This window comes from Pyrus communis, chromosome 2 (assembly GCF_963583255.1).
Source record: "Pyrus communis chromosome 2, drPyrComm1.1, whole genome shotgun sequence".
Lineage (NCBI taxonomy): Eukaryota > Viridiplantae > Streptophyta > Magnoliopsida > Rosales > Rosaceae > Pyrus > Pyrus communis.
This window is the reverse complement of record NC_084804.1, coordinates 20,513,630-20,534,081: the sequence shown is the minus strand read 5'-3', so window position 1 is coordinate 20,534,081 and position 20,452 is coordinate 20,513,630. Positions and strand designations below refer to the sequence as shown.

The window sequence follows — 20,452 nt, the reverse complement described above, 5'->3', positions numbered from 1 at the left end:
ACTCTCGACACTTCAAATGTGTCGCCTTCCTGAACATGTGAGTCATCTTATGGCGTAGAGTGTAGGGTTGGAAAATTTTCTCAAAAATCCCAAACCAAAACCAAAATAATCCCGGTCCCATATTGAAAAATTCTCAAACCGATAATACCGTAATTTTTTGGACCCATACCGAACTGGTCCCGAACCTTTTGGTACAGGAATCGGGATTACATATTCAATGGTTCGGGAATCCCGAACCGAACTGAAATATATACATACATATATATATATATATATATATATATATATATATATATATGCATATTTATTTTGATTACATGCATGTTGAATGCTGAATGTTGAATTTAAGTAATTTGAGAGTAGACTATACTAGAAATAGAAACGTGAAATTAAGTAGTTTGGAACTATGGAACGTCAATTTTGACTTTGTAAGAATGATTTGGTATTTCAATTGTTAAGAAATTTCAAAGTCAAAGACCCAAATTTCAATTGATATGACATTGGGTAACAAAATTTTAAGCTGAAGACCCAAATTTTAGCCCACAATCCAAAAATCTCAAATTTATGCCCAAAAGCCCAAAACCCAAAACACAATCCCGAAATACCAAAATCATTTCGGGAATCCCGAAAATTGGGAATACCAAAATTTCGGTTCGGGATTAGTCTTCAAATTCTCGTCCGGCAAATTTTTGGTTTGGGATTCGGGATCCCATTTTCAGTTTGGGATCCCATATCGAACTACCCCTAGTAGACTGTGAAGGGATGTTGTTCATGACAACTTCCGGACCGACTGGCACAATTCTTTATTTGGACAATCTTTGACAACATTCGAACATTTCCAGCGGTATAATGAACTAATTAATGTCAATTTAGGTGTAATACAAATAAATAAATAAAATATTGTCAACTGATTCGCTAAATTTTAGCCATTTCGAAGATTAGAACTAGATAACAGGAGGGTGTCTCCAACAAGTAAGTGATTGGTTGAGTATTCTCCAACAACTTTGAAGAGATTGATCTATTCTTCTGGTGCCAAGCTTCTCGCAAAACAAGGTACGAACCGTCTTCCAAAGTTCTCGTAAGTGCATCTCATTACCCGTAATCGGGCCATGAGTAGCTTGAACCCAACATTCACACAACGTAACATCTTCAATGATCAACCAATTCGAACCTGCATCATTAACTTTTTTTAAAAACAAAAGTATATGAAAACTATGAGACAAAGATTGGTTGAAAGTATTTGAAATATTGAAATGTGGTGTAAGGTGGAAGACAATGGTTAGGTATTTAAAAAATTATAATTTTTGAGTTTTTAATTAAATTTTTTATTAACTTAATTAATCTGGACCATTGGATTATAAAAAATGGAAATCCAACAATCCAGATTGAGACATGTAGCCAATGGTAACATTTCTGAATTTTTTTTTTTTTTTAAGTCGAAAAATCTGGATCGTTGATTGAGAAATCAAATGGTCCAGATTGTGCTACGTTATCTAGCCGTTGGGTTAGATTTCAATTTTTTTTTTCACCTTTGGAAATCCAATGGCTTGGAATCAGCACGTGGTCCATGTACAACGGTAACATGAGTGCGCTACACGTGAGCCCCATCCTCTGCGAAACTGTTGGAGATGCGCCCCTACTAACTCTTGTTTTCCATTGCCTGGCGCAAAAAAAAATTATAACGTGGTTGACATCAACTATGCAGTTACTTGGCCTCATACGCTAAACCCGTGGATTAACTCATGATTGAGAAGTTGGGTTCACCTGGAGCTCAACACCCTAGAGTGGGCTGGAAGGGCCTATCCTCTAGGGCATTTGTAAGGCATGGAGCTTAGGGGTGGGCAAACGGGTACAGGAACCACGGGTCGGGAAGGGTAATCAAGGTTCCAGGCGGGTATGGGCCGGTTCCTAATTTTATAAAAACAGAACGGGGCGAGGCGAGCCTTTGAAGTTTTCGGTTCGGGTCGGTTCCAAAAGTATAGGAACCGCAGGTACCCGGACCGGCCCGTTTGTTATTACAATGGACGGACGAGATTTAAGATATCATCTTTCCATCCAATCTCAACCATTACTTTCAACCCTAGCCAATTCCACCTGCCGAGTTCCAGAATTCACCCTCAGTCTCTTACATTCTCAGACTCTCCCTCCCTCGACTCCCTCCTTGTCCCTCCCTTCGACTCCAACTCTCAGACTCTCACTCACAGTGTTCACCGCCGTCGGGACCAACACAACAACACCACCTCCGCCGTCGCAACCATTATCACCCCATCACCACCATCGAGCTCCAACTGTCAGACTCTCACAGCGCCGTCGCGACCAACACAACGACATCACCTCTGTCGTTGTGACCACCATTATCCCATCACCACCGTCGAGAACACCAGTTGTCCAATACCACTACCAACCATCATCCCTCTAAAATTTAGGTAATTTTGAATTAGGTTCTATTATTAATGTGAAATTGTGAATATCTAGGGTAGGGATTTTAGGAGTTTTAAGTTAGAATTTGTAGACTGATGATTGAATCATGTTGCCACCATTTACGGTTTTCTTAAAATTTGAATTGCATTTGTAGAGTGATGATTGATATGTTGCCACCATTTAGGGTTCTTCTCTTCGCATCTACCAATTTTTTCCACTGTAATACTGATAACAAAGTTTGGGTTTTTTTTTGGCTTGGCATATTTTAGATCTAAAGCCTGAGCGAAACGTTTTTCTGGAACAGCCATCAGCCATGTCTCTGGTGAGTTTTAGTTTGTTTCTTCTAATGTTCCAATCTCAGTTGTCATCTCTGATTCACTGTAGTCCAATTCTTCTTAGTTCTTATCGTTCACAGTTGTCAATTTGTGTTTCGATTGCATCTCAAAAAGTTCGTAATTCGGTGATTGTATGCGTTTGGTTTCACCAATGGCCAGTGTAGATTTGGTTGATGATGACACAATTCAATTTTCAATGTTCTTATATTGATCTGTTTTTGAAATTAGATTTGATTTTGGTTGATGATTATATTAGAATGTCGCCGCCGCCGCAATCTCATATTTTCTTCTTGTTTATGGTTAACCAAATTGTTGATTCGATCAGCTGATTTCTTGAATTTGAATTTGGGTTTTCTCTCTCTCTCGCTCTCTATAATTCATTGAGTTTGGAAATAAGGTGCAACTTTGAAGCTGTGGTTGTCTGAAGAAGAGGGAAACATATTTGGATGAATTATGATCTGGTTGGGAAGGTGGGAAGGCTTGAGTTTGGAACTAGAAATATCATCACCAATATAGTTTCTTACAAGTGATTTTTGTACGTCAATTTGTGCTCACATACGGCGTGGATAATTATGATATTTGAATTGAATAAATTAAAGTAGAATTAAGGGGCAGAAATAAACAGGAATGTGCATAAAAAGAAAATGGTTGTGGAAATTATTCTGTTTATGATTTTTTAACCTTAACCACGTTAAGTTTTTGAGTGTGTACAATTAGTATTACTAATCCAATGTGCATTACAATCCATAAAAAGAAAATCGTTGTGGAAATTATTCTGTTTATGATTTTTTAAACCACGTTAAGTTTTTTAGTGTGTACAATTAGTATTACTAATCCAACGTGCATTACAATCCATGAGAACCCCTCCAACTGGCACAAATACTGCTGCCAAAACGCATCAAAATTGTCCGATCAGAAGGAAGAGGTTTGTTGTAGGCCCAAAAAAAACCTGATCTTTTGTTTCTCTCTTATGCCCTTATCTATTCACTCAGTAACTTCCATATGCACCACACACCCACGCACAGATCAGAATGAGCAGCTGTCCTGTTAGCTTGAACATTGACACAACCTTAGCTAGTTTTCTCATACTGTATGAATTTGAAGGGTGAAACTCACACACCCACGCATAGATTAATTAACTTAATGTGTAGCAGATGAACTGCACATTAACAGGTTTGCTATTGCGGATTGTTACTTGTGCTCGGGAGTCAGACTCTTGACGAGTCGCAGCGACAAGCTTGACTTGATATTTGTACATTTTCAAACCTTGTATATAGGATTGCAAATATATTACCTATGTCTTTCAGTTACGTGATAAATTTATCTTAAAAAGTTTGAGTTTTCACTCATAATTGAAGTAAGGGGATCTTCTTCATTGCAGGAATAAGGAAATCTTCTTCATTGCAATTGATGTAAACAAGCCACTTTCAGATCAAGGACCCTTTGATGTTGTTTTGCATAAGGTGAGTGCTCATATGTTCTTTTAGATGCATAACAGCCTCTGATTTGGTTTCTGTCTTCTCAGACAAATTTAGCATGGTTTCTGTAGCATACGGGAATGTGTGTAAACTTATAGTTTGCTTCTCTCCTTATTCCTAATTATTCCTAATCATTTTGCAGGTAAGTGAACTAGAAAAGTGGGGCTACTCTGTTGATTAGAAGAAAGTACTAGTCTTCTTTTTTGGAACCCAACAGATCACAGATGTAATTACTTAATAGTTAATAGATCTGCATGTTTTTCTTTAAACTGGTTTTCCTTTAAAATATTGCTAATGTAAGACAAATTTAGCATGATTCGAAATTGCTCTCTTCCACTTTTTAGCATATAGTTTCTTTCTCCTATTTTCATTCGGTTTCATATCGAGTATTAATGGGGATGGATTTATTTAGCACGTCTTTCATTTGGTTTCTCTTTGTTTTCATTTAGCACGTCCTTCTCTTGTTTTCATTTGGTTTCTTTCTCTTAATGGGGATGGATTTAGTAGTTGGTTTTATTCATGATCTGAACTCTGAAGTTTTAATGGATTCTTGAGATGATTTATATTGTGTGGTAATTTCATGAAATTGGTGTGCATATTTCGAAATATCTTTATTTGATTAATGAATATACTTCCATTTTTTAATTTTTACAAATTTTTACATAATGTCTCAATCTCAAAGTCAAAGTCAAAGTACCCCTAGTACTAATGTAGCATCATCTACGGCTACATCACCATGTCTTCCACAACCAACACAAGCACAACCCACACAGTCAAAATCATCAATGCCGCCCCTAAACCCCTCCTCCTCCAGAAAAAGAAAAGCACCACTTATTCCAAAGGCAAAACAACCAACTATAATAGCTTCACTAGAGAGATCTTCTTTTGAGAGATCTTGGGTTTGGGATCATGTCACTAAGTGTACTGTCTCGGAAATACAAGAAGTAGAAAAGGATGGAAAGAAAGAGATGGCGGAGGTATAAGTATTGAAGGCTAAGTGTGACCATTGTAACGCCCTTTTTGCATGTGATACTAGTGGGGGTGGAACTAGTACTTACATTAAACATATCAATAAACATTGCAAGTCATATAAACCAACTGATGAGTTGCAAAAGGTTCTAGGTAGTTCTGGACCTTCTGGGGATGTCAAAAACATGCTTGTTGCTAAAGGGTGGAGCCAAGAAGAAAGTGTGGAAGGTATTATTGAGTATATTGTGATCGATGAGGTACCTTTTAGTGTTGTGGAGAGTGAAGGGTTTAGGCGGATGATGTGCAAAGTCCAGCCTAAATTGCATGTTTCATCTTGAAGAACTATCGTGAGGGAGTTATTCAATATTTATGATACCATGAAAGATCAGTTAAAAAGGGAGATACATAATCATAGAGTGAGCTTGACTACTAATACATGGACAAGTGTGCAAAATTTGAACTACATGGTGCTAACTGCTCATTTTGTGGATGATGAATGGAATATGCACAAAAGGATTCTAAAATTTTGTTTGATTTCAAGTCAGGAAGGCAAAGAAATAGGGAAGATGATTGAGCAATGTTTGGTTGAGTGGGAGATTAAAAAGGTAATGTGTATCTCAGTTGACAATGCATCGGCTAATAAGGTGGCAATTGAGTATGTTGTTCGTATAATGCAGAAATGGCCTAATAGTAAAATTATTATGAATGACAAGTTTATGCATATGAGGTGCTTAGCTCATATTATCAACTTGGTAGTAAAAGATGTATTGAAAAGATTAGATACAAGTGTGGATGTTCTTAGAAATGTCGTGCGGTTTGTGAGATCAAGTCCTCGAAGGTTTAGTTATTTCAAGAAATGTGTGGAGAATGAGAAGTTGGATAGTAGGGGTCTAGTTGTTATGGATGTGCCTAATAGGTGGAATAACACATACAGAATGCTAGAATCTTGCTTGAAGTTTAAAAAAACATTTGAAAGGATGTCCGAAGATGATGAAGCTAATATATACTCCACCTATGTCAAGGAAAAGGTGCTTAATGATGAAGGAGAAGAAGTGGTGAGTAAAGGGAGGGTTGGACCACCTAAGGAGGAAGATTGGGATGGCGTAGAAGTGTTTGTAGAATTTTTGAAGGTCTTCTATCTTATAACTTTGAAAGTTAGTGCAAGTAAGTATCCCACATCTAATACAGTTGTTCATGATGTCATTGTTGTGGAAAACGAGATTGAAAAGCTTTTTTTGCCTAAATATATGCAAATTGGAGGAAGTGTAGAGTTGGTGCTACGTGATATGACATTTAGCATGCGAGCCAAATATCGAAAGTACTTTGGTTCAGTTGAGTCCCTTAATCAAATATTTGTAGTTGCCCTTGTCTTAGACCCAAGGTTCAAACTGAGGCACTACATGCACTTGTGTAGAAAGCAATTACAGCTTCCTAAAGAAGAGATTCAACAGAAAAGTAATGAAGTGAAGACATTGTTGAAGGCAATGTGTGATGAATATGCTTACCAAGCTTTCAGTTCACAAACACAACAAAAGGATAGAGAAGATTTAGTTGTTGACACTACTTGTTCAAGGGTAAAACAATCATCTTCTAGTGTGCCAATAGAAAATCCAATATATTTAGTCAAATCATGAATGATTGGGAGAAGGAACTAGAAGACACCGAGGATATTGCGCTTGCACATGAGGTGGATAGGTATCTCCTTGACACTATAGAGAAAGTACCACATGGTTCACAATTTGATGTTTTGAAATGGTGGAAGTTGAAAGGGAGGAGCACATATCCCACGCTTGCTTTGATAGCGAAAGATGTTTTGCCAATTCAAGTGTCAACAGTTGCCAGTGAGAGTGCATTTAGTGGAAGAAAAAGAGTAATTGACCCTTTTAGATTGTTTCACCTTCCTCAAACAGTGGAGTCATTGATATGCCTCCAAAATTGGTTAAGATGTGAACCAATTAGCAACATTGAGTATGAAGCAAGTCCAGCGGAGCTTGAATTTTATCAAGAGTGTGAAGAAGGTAATTATTTTGTTTTGTATAGTTTGGTTTATAACTTTATATTAATTGGTTTACAATTAACGTTTGTTATTTGTTGTAGAATATAAAAGAAGAAGAGCAAATACTATATCTACAAGTTCAACCATCTCACCAAGTGTTTCTGAAATTGAAGCTCCTCAAACAACTCGAACAAATAAAGGAAAAGGAATTGCGGTAATATTTTAAGCTCAAATGAATAAACTTTAAATTTCAATGATTCAATGAGGATAAGATGATGTTGGACGTTAAAAATGTCATGTTTATATTCTATTTTTGCTTACGGATTCAATAAGGATTGTTGTTGGAACTTGGACGTTGGATGTGGTTTTGGATGTGAATTTGGAATTTATTGCGGATGTCTTGGACTTTCGGATATTTTGTATGTTGATTTGATTTTTAAATGTTGGACGATGTAATATTGTTATTTTGGATGTATTGTTAATTTGTGAACTTCAATGTTGGACTTTGTATTTAGAATTTTAGATTGGATGTGAATAATGGTGAATTTGTGCAAAATCTGCATAAATGTAGTTTGTGATTCTGTTCAGTTTGCAATATGTGTAAATATGTGCAAATCTGTGCAGTTTGCAATTTGTGCAAATTTTTTTATTATTTTTTTCAAAAAAAAAAAAGGACATGTGGACCCGCCCTGGTTAAGGTCCGGTTCTTATATTAGAAAATGTAATCCTCGGCCTGCCTCGACCTGTTTTCTTTAAACCTAGGTTCGGTCCGATTCCTTCAAAATTGGGCCTAACCTGGCCCGTGCCCACCCCTAATGGAGCTGATCTACATGACCTGTTAAGAAAGCGGGTCTTGCCACTTTAGTTATGGATTGGATAGAGGGAACCAAGTAGTCGTCATTTCTAACAAGCTCCCTCGGCCGGAAGCCCAACTCACATTTGAAAAGCAGGTCTGGCCCAATTACACAATTGATCGAAACTTGGGCCGTAAGCATCGAGGGAACCAAGTAGTCGTCATTTCTACGTTTTACTTCCTGCCATCTGGAATTTCTCAACTCGTTCAAGAGGAAGGGAGAGGCGGAGAGAGCTGGTGGAAATTCCAGAGATCTTGTAGATCAGCCAAGAGGAGGTGCATAGAGGGTTTAGGCGAAGAAGCACAGAGAGAGAGAGAGAGAGAGAGAGAGAGAGAGAGAGAGAGAGAGGAGAGAGATGTTGCCCACAACGTCGAGAGGGCGGTCGTCGTCCTCTGCATCTCGGACGAACCCCATGTTCATTCAGTACCTTCGGCGAATAATCAAGGTGCTTTCTTCTTCTTCTGTAATTATCTGGGTTTGTGCCTTTTCGATCTGATCTGCGTACTAATTTGTTGCATTTTGTATGATTAAGCATTTTATAATTTGTGGATTGGATCTAATTCGACGATTAATGTTGTAAAAAGTCTGAATTCTGGCAGATTTAGTGCTTTTGATTGCTCTGGAATTTGGATGTGTAACCGAAATTTCGGTTCTTTTTTGGTTTTCAAGTGGGTTCGGGGTTGGTTGCTTAGAGTTAGTTAGGCAGGTGCTTATATGGATTTAATCCTCATTTGTGTCTTTTAATCAATTTTTTGAGGGGCTGGTAAGGTTCGTGGACCTCATTCTTCGAAGACCTTGGGAATTCTTTGACTCAGTGGAAGTTGGAGAACATCTCATTTTTACATGGGGATTATAGGGAAATGTGGTGCATTTGAGCTACTTTTTTTTACGTAGAGAAGTAGCCCTAGGTTCAAATAGTATGACCATGGTGTTTTTTAGGAGATATTGGAGTGAAGTCGGTGTGATGTTTGAGAATTAGGTATCATTTAGTTGGGGAATAGTTCGGATGCTTATTTTGATTAAAAAAAAAGAAGGGAGCTAAGAGCTTAAGATTTGGACTTGTTAGCCTGGTGGGCAAGTTTGAAAGTTCTTGCAATGTTAAGATTTTTGATTCAGTGTTTTAGGCTAATGTGTGGCTTTGTTGGGGTTTCTATTGTTCCTACGCTGGTGGATTTAAGTTGGCATATCTTGGGTTGTACCCCCTAAAATCATCCGTAGCTATACTGTGCAAAACTAGTGACGTTAAAAGAGAAAACTTATACATGAAATGGATTTAGAGTTGAGAAGGAAGCTCAACAGATGACAGAAAATCTAGATGGGTTCTGGAATTCAGAACCCAGCAGTTAAGTGTTCCACCATTGTGGGTTCAGAGCAACAATATATAGTTTACATTGATATCGCGACATGGATTTAGAGTGGAGAAGAAAGTATGAGAAAGGAATCTGACACCATGATGGGTCCAGAGCAATAATATAGAGATCTAGGAGCTTCTGTACTGATTTGAATCAGGAGTTGGCAACTTAGTATCTTTAGATAAAAGGGGTTGATAGACTAGAGAAATGATTTTATATTTTGTTAAGGGGAAGGGGTTGAAGATATTATGGGCTCTCGTGTCTATCCCCCTATGTCAATCATACTTTTAGCCTTGCACTTTGATGTGACCCACACTGCTTGATGTCAATTTTTAGTCTTACTTGGAATCCCTGTTTTGCAGTGGCTTACATATTAATTGAGACCATGCTACACTTATATTAGTCTGCATGTTGTGAGGACATCCTGATTTGCTAAATAAAGGGTTGTGTACTGCGCAATTCACAAACTAAATATCAATTTCAGCAACAAGAAATATTCTTGGATGTTATACAAATCGAACATTGATAGGATATATAATCACGTTGTTTTCAATTTTAGTCCCGTCTATTGCATAACCGGATGTTGGGTATAGGTCTTAAATCTGGATTCCTTTTTCAGCACATCCATGTCTGTTTTGTTGTCTTTTACCTAAACCTTTGAAGTCTCTTTTAACTTTGGTTCTGGAAGTAAGAACATTTTCATCAGCAGCAAGTTAGTATGCTACTTTTATTATTTTGATTTCGTGGGCATGCTTTTATCAATGATTTTTCTTTTGATTTTGTTGGTTTTTTACCTTTTAGTGGCAACAAATGGATATTGAATATACATTTTGGCAAATGCTTCACCTATGCACCTCACCGAAAGTTGTGTAAGTATTCACCTTTCAAGATCATCAGCATTTTTTTTTTTTTTTTGTTGCTCTTGATTTCCTTAATAATGGGTTTTGTATCTTGCATGTGTAACTGTACGACTGATGCAGCTATCAGCACACTAAGTATCACAAGCGTAAGTCCTCGTTCCATAAAGTATAAGAAGCAGATGTTCATTAAGTTTCTTTCCCTTTCCTTTTCATTTCAAAATTACTTTACAAAGTTAGCATCTCTAAATTCTATGATTTACTTGCGTGCATGTGGAGTGATTACATGTCAAGATTGTCAAATATTTCTGCTACATCTGATGCAATTGAAAATTTGTTTACTTTCCTTTTGGTCTCAGAAACTAAGAATCAATGGGCACGTGACGACCCTGCTTTTGTTGTAATCTGCAGCCTTCTACTTGCTGTTGCAACTCTGGCATATTGTGCTGCGTAAGTTTACTGTTCACTTAATCATACACTCTACAAGTAAAACGGTTGCATTTTGGATTTTGTAGTTTCACTGAATTTTATGTTGCTTTGCCTCAAAAGTTCTAGCCTAATTGAGCAGTTTATATTATTTATTTATTTGTATATCTTTAGACTCTGGCAAGAGTTCTGTGAGGAATCCTTTTTTTGACTTCATAATTGTGCTTATTTCAGGTACGACCATAGTGCTGCACATGCTGTTTTTGTAGTTATTTCTGTTTTGCTTTTTCATTTTTTGTTCCTCGGGATGCTTCTGGCTACATTTTGTTGGTAAGAACTGGTGCTTTCTAACAATAATGTGAACTTTTATTATCTTATTCTGAAATATGTCAGTGACTTCTTGCGTCTTATTCAGGCTCAAATATTTCATGAAAAATTTTAAGGAACAAATAAATTCTGTGGAACCAAAATTTCTGTGTTTTCTTACTCAGTTTCTTAGATAAAGGAAGCTATTTTCCATAGAAGTAGGGAAACATGTTTATTTGATATCATCTAGTGATGCCAAGCCAGCTTGAGTTTGCTGAGTCATTTCAACATCCAGTAAAAGGCTTCTATATAAAGAAAAAGCGACTATGAAACAGTCTATCTAAAGACAAAGAACATGTTAGTTGCATGAACATAGAGAGTGAAATGTTTGCTGATCTCATATGTTTTCGTGTGCATGCGAATCTGGGTTTTTTATAAATAGCTAGTTGCTGGTAACATGTTAATTTCTCAAAAGTCTACGAAGGAAACACATATTTGAGAATTCGTAAGTCTAAATAATTTTAGTTCCGAGTCTCTTCCATAACTGTTACAGATTTTAGTCTCCCTATTTATAGAGTTCTCAATCTTCATTCATAACTGAAACCTTAGTGTGAAGTATTGATCATCGTCTAATGGCACACTTCTCAATGCTCATGCAGGTTTTTAACTAATTCTTACCTTCGTGAAGAGGCTCCGAATAGCCATGTTGTTGAGCAGCGTGTTGAATGGTGAGTCCATTATCCTTTATTTCCACTTTATTAGTAATATGATTCTTACTGAACAATTAAACTTAGCCTTTTCCCCCATCCTATATCATCAACATGTACGTTCCTGTGCATGTTATATATGTGAATATAATTTTAGATTTATTGAATGTCGAATCAGTCAAACGTTTATATTTTTTCCTGCTTGATTACCTACTGATCAATGATTTTGTTGTGATTTTGGTCATTTGAAGGCTGTACGCATTTGATGTCCACTGCAACTCTTTCTTCCCGATGTTTGTTCTGGTTTATGGTAATTAATACAAAACATTGTTTTCCTTATCGTATTGTTAATCTCAAATGTGTGAAATAATGCTTCTGATCTCTTGGTTCTGCAGTGATCCATTATTTTCTATCACCAATTTTGGTAGCTCATGGCTTCATTCCGGTATTGCTATCAAATTTGATATTCATGGTGGCCACTTCATACTATCATTATCTCAACTTCTTAGGTTATGATGGTAAGCTAAAGATTTCGTTATGAGCTCAAGAGTTTTCATTCAAATGTTTAGGTTCAGATGGTTTGATGGGTTCATAGTTCATACCCATGCTGTTTATGGTGGATAGTATCTTTTAGGAGTCACCACAACCATATTATATATTATATAGTTGCGGTTTTGGATGTGGATACAAAGCAATGTTGGTTAAAGGCCAAGGTTTATGAATTCAATTAGCTATTTTAATGAGCGAAAATGTGCAATTGATTTGTCAAACAAGGACTGGTAATCAGCTAAACAGTTCACCTCATCATTTATGCATAGTCCTTTCACCGCTTATGCAGTGGAGAGAGGTGGCCAGCATTACAGATCCCTACATGTCAATTCTAGCATTCTCCTCTATAGTCAGTAATGTTGAATTCTCTTCAAGTTCTGCTTTTCTGTTTTTTGGAGTTCTATTGCAATTAAGTTGGCTCATCAGCTTGTAATGTAACGCAATGACTTTAGAGTTGAACACAACTATGTTGAGTTGTTCAGTTGGTTTTTTATTTCCATCTACGATAAGAACTCTATGAAACCTTGTCAATGATATAATAATATGTTAGGGACTTGAGGTAGAGCGAAGTGATGGGTTATTTATTTTGAGAAAATATCAGTGCTAGTATGCGTTCATGCGTCATACTGATTACATGTCCTATTTTTCACAGTACTGCCCTTTCTGGAGAGGACCACTTTCTTCCTATATCCAATCAGTGTCGTCATTGTCCTCTCTCCGATCTGTAAGTGTTGCATGAACATTTTCCTTTGTTTTACTTTGCTTTCCAGTACACATTATGTTGAAATTGTTTGTTTCCCCTTGTCTGCAGTGATTTTGAGTGGCTTCAATCCTTCAAGATATTTTATGAACATGTACTTTAGTCAACGAGTATGGATTTAACTGAGGCAACATTTAAGACAGCACATATGTTAAGCATGGGGTACTAATTCAGAGGCCACAACTCGAGAAGTCATTGGCGGATTCTTGATTGCTTATATATGATATGATTATCAGCAGCAGGTCACATAGGAAAAAGCTTGTGTGGCTTCCTTTGTAGGCATTTTACCACTGTGAATGGAAATCGGAACCAACAAAGATAGGGCATCAAGTGTGTTTTTAGAGATTTTAGGTTATGAATATTGATCCAAAGATGTATCGAACGCTATGATTTGTCTGCATGTCAAATCTATGCCTTGCATTTACATAAATTTTTGAAAAATTTCAGTCGACATCTATTGCAGGTACTGTACCAGTTGTACCAACATATGCATTGGAGTCAATTGAATAGTTCCGATTCAGTGTACATGTTCGGTTGGTAATCTTTCCTCTCGTCATGCCGAGTGTTGTATTTTACATGTATGATGGATTAGCAACAAGAGAGAGTTGAAACCAGGTTGTGGCAGGCTCGATAAATATTTGCAACATTTGTTCAAGATTTAGCTCTCTGCTAACATTGAGTATGTTATTGCTTTTCATTGGAAATTACCATTTAAGCCGTTTGTTCCATTATTGTTTTTGTTCTGTATATACATTATACTGCATATTCTTCAATAAGATGGAATTTTGTGACTCATTTTATTGATCAAGATTGCTACTGGCTGCGTCGACGATGAACCTGTACCTAACGTTGGTTTTCTCCGCCCTTTCGAAGGCTGTGTTGATGTAATCCATCTTAACCACTTCGATCATCGTTGTCAATCCCTTCTCTTTGCAGAATTCAAGCACCTCCTCTGTCTCCTTCATGCTCCCCTCAAAGCTCCCTGTGCTTGTCTTCCTCCCTATACGTAATTGCACAGCATGGAAAGTGTAACACTATATCAGTTACTAGTCTTAGAAACCTTAAGAGGTTGGGGAATGAAATAACAACAGGTTTCTCGCTTAGGGTTTAAGTTTACCACTTCCGATTTCTATAAGACCAAAATTTTCGACTTGAAACCTAAAATCTAAGTTCGTAAGATTATTCTACTTCTTAAAAATAAGCAAACATGCTGAGAAAGGGATTAAAAAGAGAGACAATTTTTGCACATCTTTCAATAAGGGCCATAATTAAGAGCGGTGCAGAAAGTGGAAGATCAGACTAACTAAGGTCTAGTTTGGTACTGAGGTTATTCTGAAAAAAGCTGGTATAAAAAAAAGTTGGGAGTTGTTATTGTGTTTGGTAAACATTCAGCTTTAGCTTTTTTTCACAGTTTTGGGTGAAAAAAAACCAAAAACAATAAGTTACAAAACCCAGTTTTGAAAAAACGGTTTTTTTTCACATCTGTTTTACATAAAAGTTTACCAAACACTATAATACTGTTTTTTTTTTTTTTTTTTTTTTTCAAAAGCGCTTTTACAAAAAAGTTTACCAAACACTCTGATGCTTTATTTCACAACTGCTTATTCTCACAGAACAGCAGAAACAGTTTTTTTTTTTCAAAACACAACAATACCAAACCAGCCCTAAGCATGAGCGTGGGGAAAAAATTTGACTATACTTAACAATTTCCCATCTAGATCTTTGTTCTTTCTAATATATTTGGCAATGGACTAAACGTAGTAAAATAGAGAATAACTATAAACACATGAGATTCATATTAGTTCAGCAGAATTTTCACCTACGTCTTCTTTGAATTAATAATAAATAAACAATGTTTTAGTAAACCGTAGAACTACTTCCTCTCTTTCACTCAGTAGAACTACTTCCTCTCTTTCACTAAATTGTTTCTCTGCTCTCTCATGTTTTTGCCCCTTGCAGCCAGGGCCGACCCAGGCCTAGTGCGGGCAGGGCGACCGTCCAGGATCCAAAATAATTGGGGGCACCAAAATTATTAGGGTGATATATTTGTATATGTTTTCATAAGAGTATAAATTCATAAAATTTGGTTCAATGACAAAGAAGTTTAACTAGAACTGGTGGTTTTGTCATTTGAAATTAATGAGGAGGTCCTGGGTTCAAAACACGATGTGTACTTATTTGTTTTTCAATTTTTACAAATTTAGTTTCATAAGAGTATAAATATATAAAATTTGGCTAAATGATCAAGAAGTTTAATTATAATCAATGGTTTTTGTTGTTTAAAATTAATGAGAGGTCCTAGGTTCGAAATGCTAAGTGCATGTTTATTCTTTTCAATTTTTACGAATTTTTGTTTGGTTGTTAATTTATTTTTAATTAATAGCTTGTAGCTATGTGGGTTGTTATTTTTAAACATTTGTTCCTAATCTTCCACAAAGAGTAATGGGTAAACCAAATTTTTAGACCGAATTTTACAAGTCATATAACATGTCATAAAAAAGTTTACTTTAGTCCCAATTTATTACTTATACATATCAATTAAAGACTCAAAAATATCATTATTTTTTTTAGTCCCATATTGACAAGGTTAGTAAATAAGAAAAATTACCTCACGATTTATACAAAAACACTTTAAAAGTTCAAATGGAAAACAAAACTCATATCTATCTACTTGTAAACCCAGAGTTTTTTTGTTCCTTCTCATGATACAAAATAAATTAGTTTTTCCTTGTTTCTAAATTATTAAGTTTGAAGTGTTTTTCTAAGTATAATTTTATCGATATTTTACGTGTGAAAACAAATAATTTTCTTATATAAAGTGAGGGCACATGTTTTGGCGTCGCACTGGGCCTCAAAAATCTCTAAATCGGCCCTGCTTGCAGCACCCTATTTATATGTATAGGATGCGGTTTACATTCTTATTTTCTGATTAAGTCTCTTAATCTATTTGGGATAGGAAAGCACACTTCACTTCTATTATGTTTCTGCTTTTAAGATTCATAATCTACTTGTACAATAAATCTTATTTTTTTTTTAATCCTTATATGACAAGAATCTGTGCACATTTAGCTTGCCTAATACAATCCTAAACAAAATAGGACATCATCATTGACGAGCCAATTCCTAACAGCAAGACCCGTCATTGAAAGAGAGTCCAGACGGCAAATTGGTGATGGTCTTAATGTTAACATTTCTAAGGATAAATGGATTTCAATGCCTTCTTCCTTCCGAGTTTTTTCCCCTAAACATGTTGATTGTGGCTTCGAACTAGTAAATGATCTGCTTGTGGCAGGCCAAAAAATCTGGGATTTACAGCTGCTGCAAAATACCTTCTCTCGGATGTAGAAGAGATGTGATTCTCTCTTCCCATTGAGCTTCTGAAACGTGGAGGACCGATTAATCTAATGACTTTTTAGGATAAAAACTCTAGAACAGTGTATTTATAGCAGTCGGGAGAGAGACTTTTTAGGATAAAATTCTTATTTTAAGGAGGGAGAATCCTAGAGGATATCTAGAAGTAGATATTGCATCCTCTTTAGGAGTGTGATTACTTGCGGCGCACGTCAATTCTTGGATTGTAAGAACTCCAAGACATATAGAGGATTTGGTTGATTTCACACCGGATCGGATCCCCGTGTTTTGCAGGACAAGCATGGTTATTTTCAGCGAAGTCGCTCAGATTTTGCTCACTGCTTCTGAGCAAGATGATTGTGGCACCACTGCTCCGTTAATCGAGCTCTGCTCGAAGCTGTTGAGTCCATGATCAGACTTTTGATGTAACTGCATTTTGATCCACTTACTTTGGCCTTAGAAAATCGTGGTCCCACAATAGTAATTTGCATAACCTTATCTTCAAGTTATAAAACCCAAGATCGACTGTGTTCCATCCTCGGTCGAAATCGGTCAATTGAAGAGTTAGAAGCGCATGTCACCGAGTTTGATAGCGAGTTGACACACCCGCATCAGCAATCAATCACCAAAGAACATAGTTAACTCCTTAATTAGTTCGGCCTGCATGCCACATAGGCTGTGTGATTTTTAGAGTCAGCACTAAATTATAATGGTGTTTAGCATTCCATTATCATTGAGACATGTATGTCATCTTGAGTTTTTTGCTTTTAGTAGGAGTTTATGTGCTGAGGACATGAGTGAATGATATAAAACTAATTGTGAGACTTAGGTAAAACAAAATATCTGAAAGTGACCAGCCATTTGTTTGGTATATTTCTCTCTCACCTAGGTTTGGTATATTTCAGAGTCATCATCCCCACCAAACAAGATAAGCCCATCACCTCAATCAATTCACCAAGGTATCTTTTTTTCAAAGTAAATTGAAAAACAACACAAACATCCAATTATATTAAAACAAAACACCATTTCATCTCTCTCTCTCTCTCTCTTTCTTCGTTATTATTTGTCAATAAAACAAAACAGCAGATAACTCTTTGTAGAAAAGTCAGGATTCTGTGTTTTTTTTTTCTTTTCTCTTTATTCAATAAGGTTGCTGCCGGCCACATCCACAACGAACCTGTACCTAACGTCGTTCTTCTCCAACCTTTCAAAGGCTGTGTTGATGTAATCCATCTTGACCACTTCAATCATTGATGTTAATCCTTTCTCTTTGCAAAACTCAAGCATCTCCTCAGTTTCCTTCATGCTCCCCACGAAGCTCCCTGTGATTTTCTTTCTCCCTACAAAATTAAGTAACCAACATGATCAGAAACAATAATACAAGCTTCTTCAAACCAATCCACTAACACAGTAAAAGATTATTTCAGCCGCAAATTTCTAAGGGGAGTGCTTTTTGTGCTTCGTTATTCTTTCGAGCCATTAAATTGAATAATTGAGAGGAAAATCCACAGACAGATTTAAGGAGATTCGATAGTGATGGAAGTGAGTGGAGTGGAATTACCAAGCATGACCATTGGGGAGACAAATTGTAATGGGGTGTTAATTACACCCATCAAGATCAATTTCCCATCAAGCTTTAACAAAGAGAGGTAAGGCTCAAGTGGGTGGCCCACAGGAACTGTGTCAATGATGTAGTCCAATGAGTCAGCAGCTTCCTGCATTTTGGTGCCATCAGTGCTAACCAAGAACTCATCAGCCCCAATATGCTCCAAAGCCTCCTCTCTTTTCCTATCCGATGAGCTTATCACAGTCACATGGTGCCCCATGGCCTTTGCTATCTTCACCCCCATGTGTCCCACACCTCCAAGCCCCAATATTCCTCCTCTTAACCCACTCACATTCAGGCCAAAGTGCTTCAGCGGGCTGTACACCGTCACGCCGGCGCACAGCAGCGGCGCTGCCTGTTCGGGTACCATGCCCTCCGGTATCTTCACCACAAATCTTAACCGAACAAATAAAAGTCAGTAAAAACCATTGATTTACCAGGTAGTCTAAAACCACAAATGACCATATATATGGTTGTATGGCGATATCTAATCTTCATTTTGTCGGATGAAGTTCTGAGGTCAAATCTCATGTATGATTAATCACAGTTGTTGAATAAGATTTGGCCAAGAAAGTGAACAAGATTTTGTGTTGGTGAATTTTTGCGAGAAAAGTTATTTAGGGTTTGGTGATTACTTTTGATCAGCGACGAGGGCCCCAGCAAAGCCGCCTTGGGTGGTTTTGCCGTCGGTGTAAGTATCATTGTAAGACCAGATTTTCTTGTTGCAGTACTGCTCGTTGTCCGTTTTGCACGGGTTGCAGTTTCTGCAGCATCCAACAAGGAGGCCAACTCCAACCACATCTCCTGCTCTGAACTTGGTCACATCTGATCCCACCTCCACCACCTCACCAACCACCTCATGCCTGGTTCATATTGCAGATTTTGTAAAATATTAATTACAAAGATATAAGGAAATGAAATTAAGAAAATAATTGGCGGGTAAGATATGGAAATGTTATTTATTTATTATATATACCCGGGAACCATGGGATAATTTGACATGCCAAGGTCATTTTTGATCTGGTGAAGATCCGAGTGGCAAACTCCACAGCAGAGAACCTTGACGTAAACATCTTCTGGCCCTGTGTTCCTGCAATTTTTAATTTTTAAATGTTGGATTGAAAAATCACTAGACAAAAGAATCATCACATATAAAATATAGGACCGTTGCACTAAGCCTAATTTATTTACCAAATGAGGTAACAATATTTCTGACTTAGATCATTTGGTGAATAAGTTTAGAACACGATCAAAATATTCGAGATAAAAGGTTTTGGTTTACCTGAGATTGTAGGTGTAGGGTGAGAGAATTCCAGATGAGTCTCTTGCTGCCCATCCTCTAGTCGTTCTCTCCGCTTCAAGGCTGCCCATTTTTCCTTCCGAATGTGTTTCGGGGAGAGAGAGAGAGAGTGAGAGAGAGAAGGAGAGAGAGAGTGAGTGTATTGGAAAAGTGGGTTTTGGCTTTTGGGGAATCAGAAACGCAAATGAAGCATATAAATAAATATACAGGTAGGAGAAACAAAGCCATCTTGTGGTAGGTGAACCTCCCGCCCTTTGGTATAAATAATTTAATAATACACCAGAGCCCCATATCCTCTTAATAATGGGTCCCATGATTGAAATCTTTGTGACCTTTTCTTTCGGTGCAAAAATGTTCTGTGACCATTTGTTGCGTCATTTGTACGTCAAGAAGTATGGAGGAGTTGGTGGACGACGAGACAGTTTTTTAAGAAACTCTGGAATAACGGATGTCGTGGGTTTATTTTTTATTTTTTATATTTTTTAACGGTTCAAACTATCCAAGTCAAAAAACATAGATGATTTTTAAGAGTAAATCCAATTACCTAATTATATGTATTTATTTTTTTAATGCTTATTTTATATTTTTTAAAAATATTAAAAATCAATTAAAATCTTCTAATATTATGAATTTTCAACCCAAAAAAATATAATTAATATCTTATAACAAAAATAATAATAATATATTGACATAAATCTATTTGCAAATCATTCTACCCTAACTCAAGTAACAAATATATGAATATATATCATACCTATAAGTAAGATATGAAACTTAACTAAAAGGTAGAAACAAACATAATAGATCTACAAGCAAGACACATGAATCTTACTTGATTATAAAAAAGAATCTATCATATAGGTAGATAAATATAATTAACCTGTGATATAGGTTGTTTATAACAATAAAAAATAAAATCTATAAATGGGGTTTAAAACGGGATAAAGAACAAGAAAGAACAAAAAAAATAAATAATCAAAGAGATAATTAGGAAGAAATTTGATTTTTATAATAAATCTTATCATTTAAGAGATAATTATTGATAATAAAATAATAAGATTTAAGGAATTGGACTTATTTTAATAAATTGGACTATTCCTACCATTGGCTCAAAAAATTGAACCTATATCAAGTTTCCCCTAAAATCAAAAACTAATTTTTTTTCAAAGTTTTTTTAATAAGATA

General features: G+C 36.4%; 2 protein-coding genes across 2 annotated transcripts; one reads left to right on the top strand and one right to left on the bottom strand.

The window, feature by feature from the left end:
* The first annotated feature begins 8,229 nt into the window (after positions 1-8,229).
* LOC137726905 (uncharacterized) lies at positions 8,230-13,741 on the top strand. The gene is made up of 10 exons (XM_068465857.1): positions 8,230-8,498; positions 10,207-10,274; positions 10,386-10,411; positions 10,622-10,712; positions 10,923-11,018; positions 11,654-11,722; positions 11,953-12,011; positions 12,097-12,219; positions 12,903-12,974; positions 13,062-13,741. Exons 1-10 carry the CDS (start codon positions 8,409-8,411, stop codon positions 13,130-13,132), a joined length of 765 nt encoding a protein of 254 aa, XP_068321958.1. The 5' UTR covers positions 8,230-8,408; the 3' UTR covers positions 13,133-13,741.
* Positions 13,742-17,303: 3,562 nt separating this feature from the next.
* LOC137726904 (cinnamyl alcohol dehydrogenase 1-like) lies at positions 17,304-19,437 on the bottom strand. Its single transcript, XM_068465856.1, has 5 exons — positions 19,250-19,437; positions 18,944-19,057; positions 18,603-18,830; positions 17,923-18,362; positions 17,304-17,701 (listed from the first exon to the last, which is right to left on the bottom strand). The coding sequence occupies exons 1-5, from the start codon at positions 19,336-19,338 to the stop codon at positions 17,499-17,501; spliced, it is 1,074 nt and encodes a 357-aa protein (XP_068321957.1). The 5' UTR covers positions 19,339-19,437; the 3' UTR covers positions 17,304-17,498.
* Positions 19,438-20,452: the final 1,015 nt, after the last annotated feature.

Coding starts and splice junctions, on each gene's coding strand:
- LOC137726904 (XM_068465856.1), bottom strand. CDS start 19,338: ATGGGCAGCCTTGAAGCGGAGAGAACGACTAGAGGATGGGCAGCAAGA. Junction 18,831..18,943: donor AATTATCCCATGGTTCCCGG/GTATATATAATA, acceptor AATATGAACCAG/GCATGAGGTGGTTGGTGAGG. Junction 18,363..18,602: donor GCCCTCGTCGCTGATCAAAA/GTAATCACCAAA, acceptor TGTTCGGTTAAG/ATTTGTGGTGAAGATACCGG.
- LOC137726905 (XM_068465857.1), top strand. CDS start 8,409: ATGTTGCCCACAACGTCGAGAGGGCGGTCGTCGTCCTCTGCATCTCGG. Junction 11,019..11,653: donor CTTCTGGCTACATTTTGTTG/GTAAGAACTGGT, acceptor ATGCTCATGCAG/GTTTTTAACTAATTCTTACC. Junction 12,220..12,902: donor CAACTTCTTAGGTTATGATG/GTAAGCTAAAGA, acceptor TATTTTTCACAG/TACTGCCCTTTCTGGAGAGG.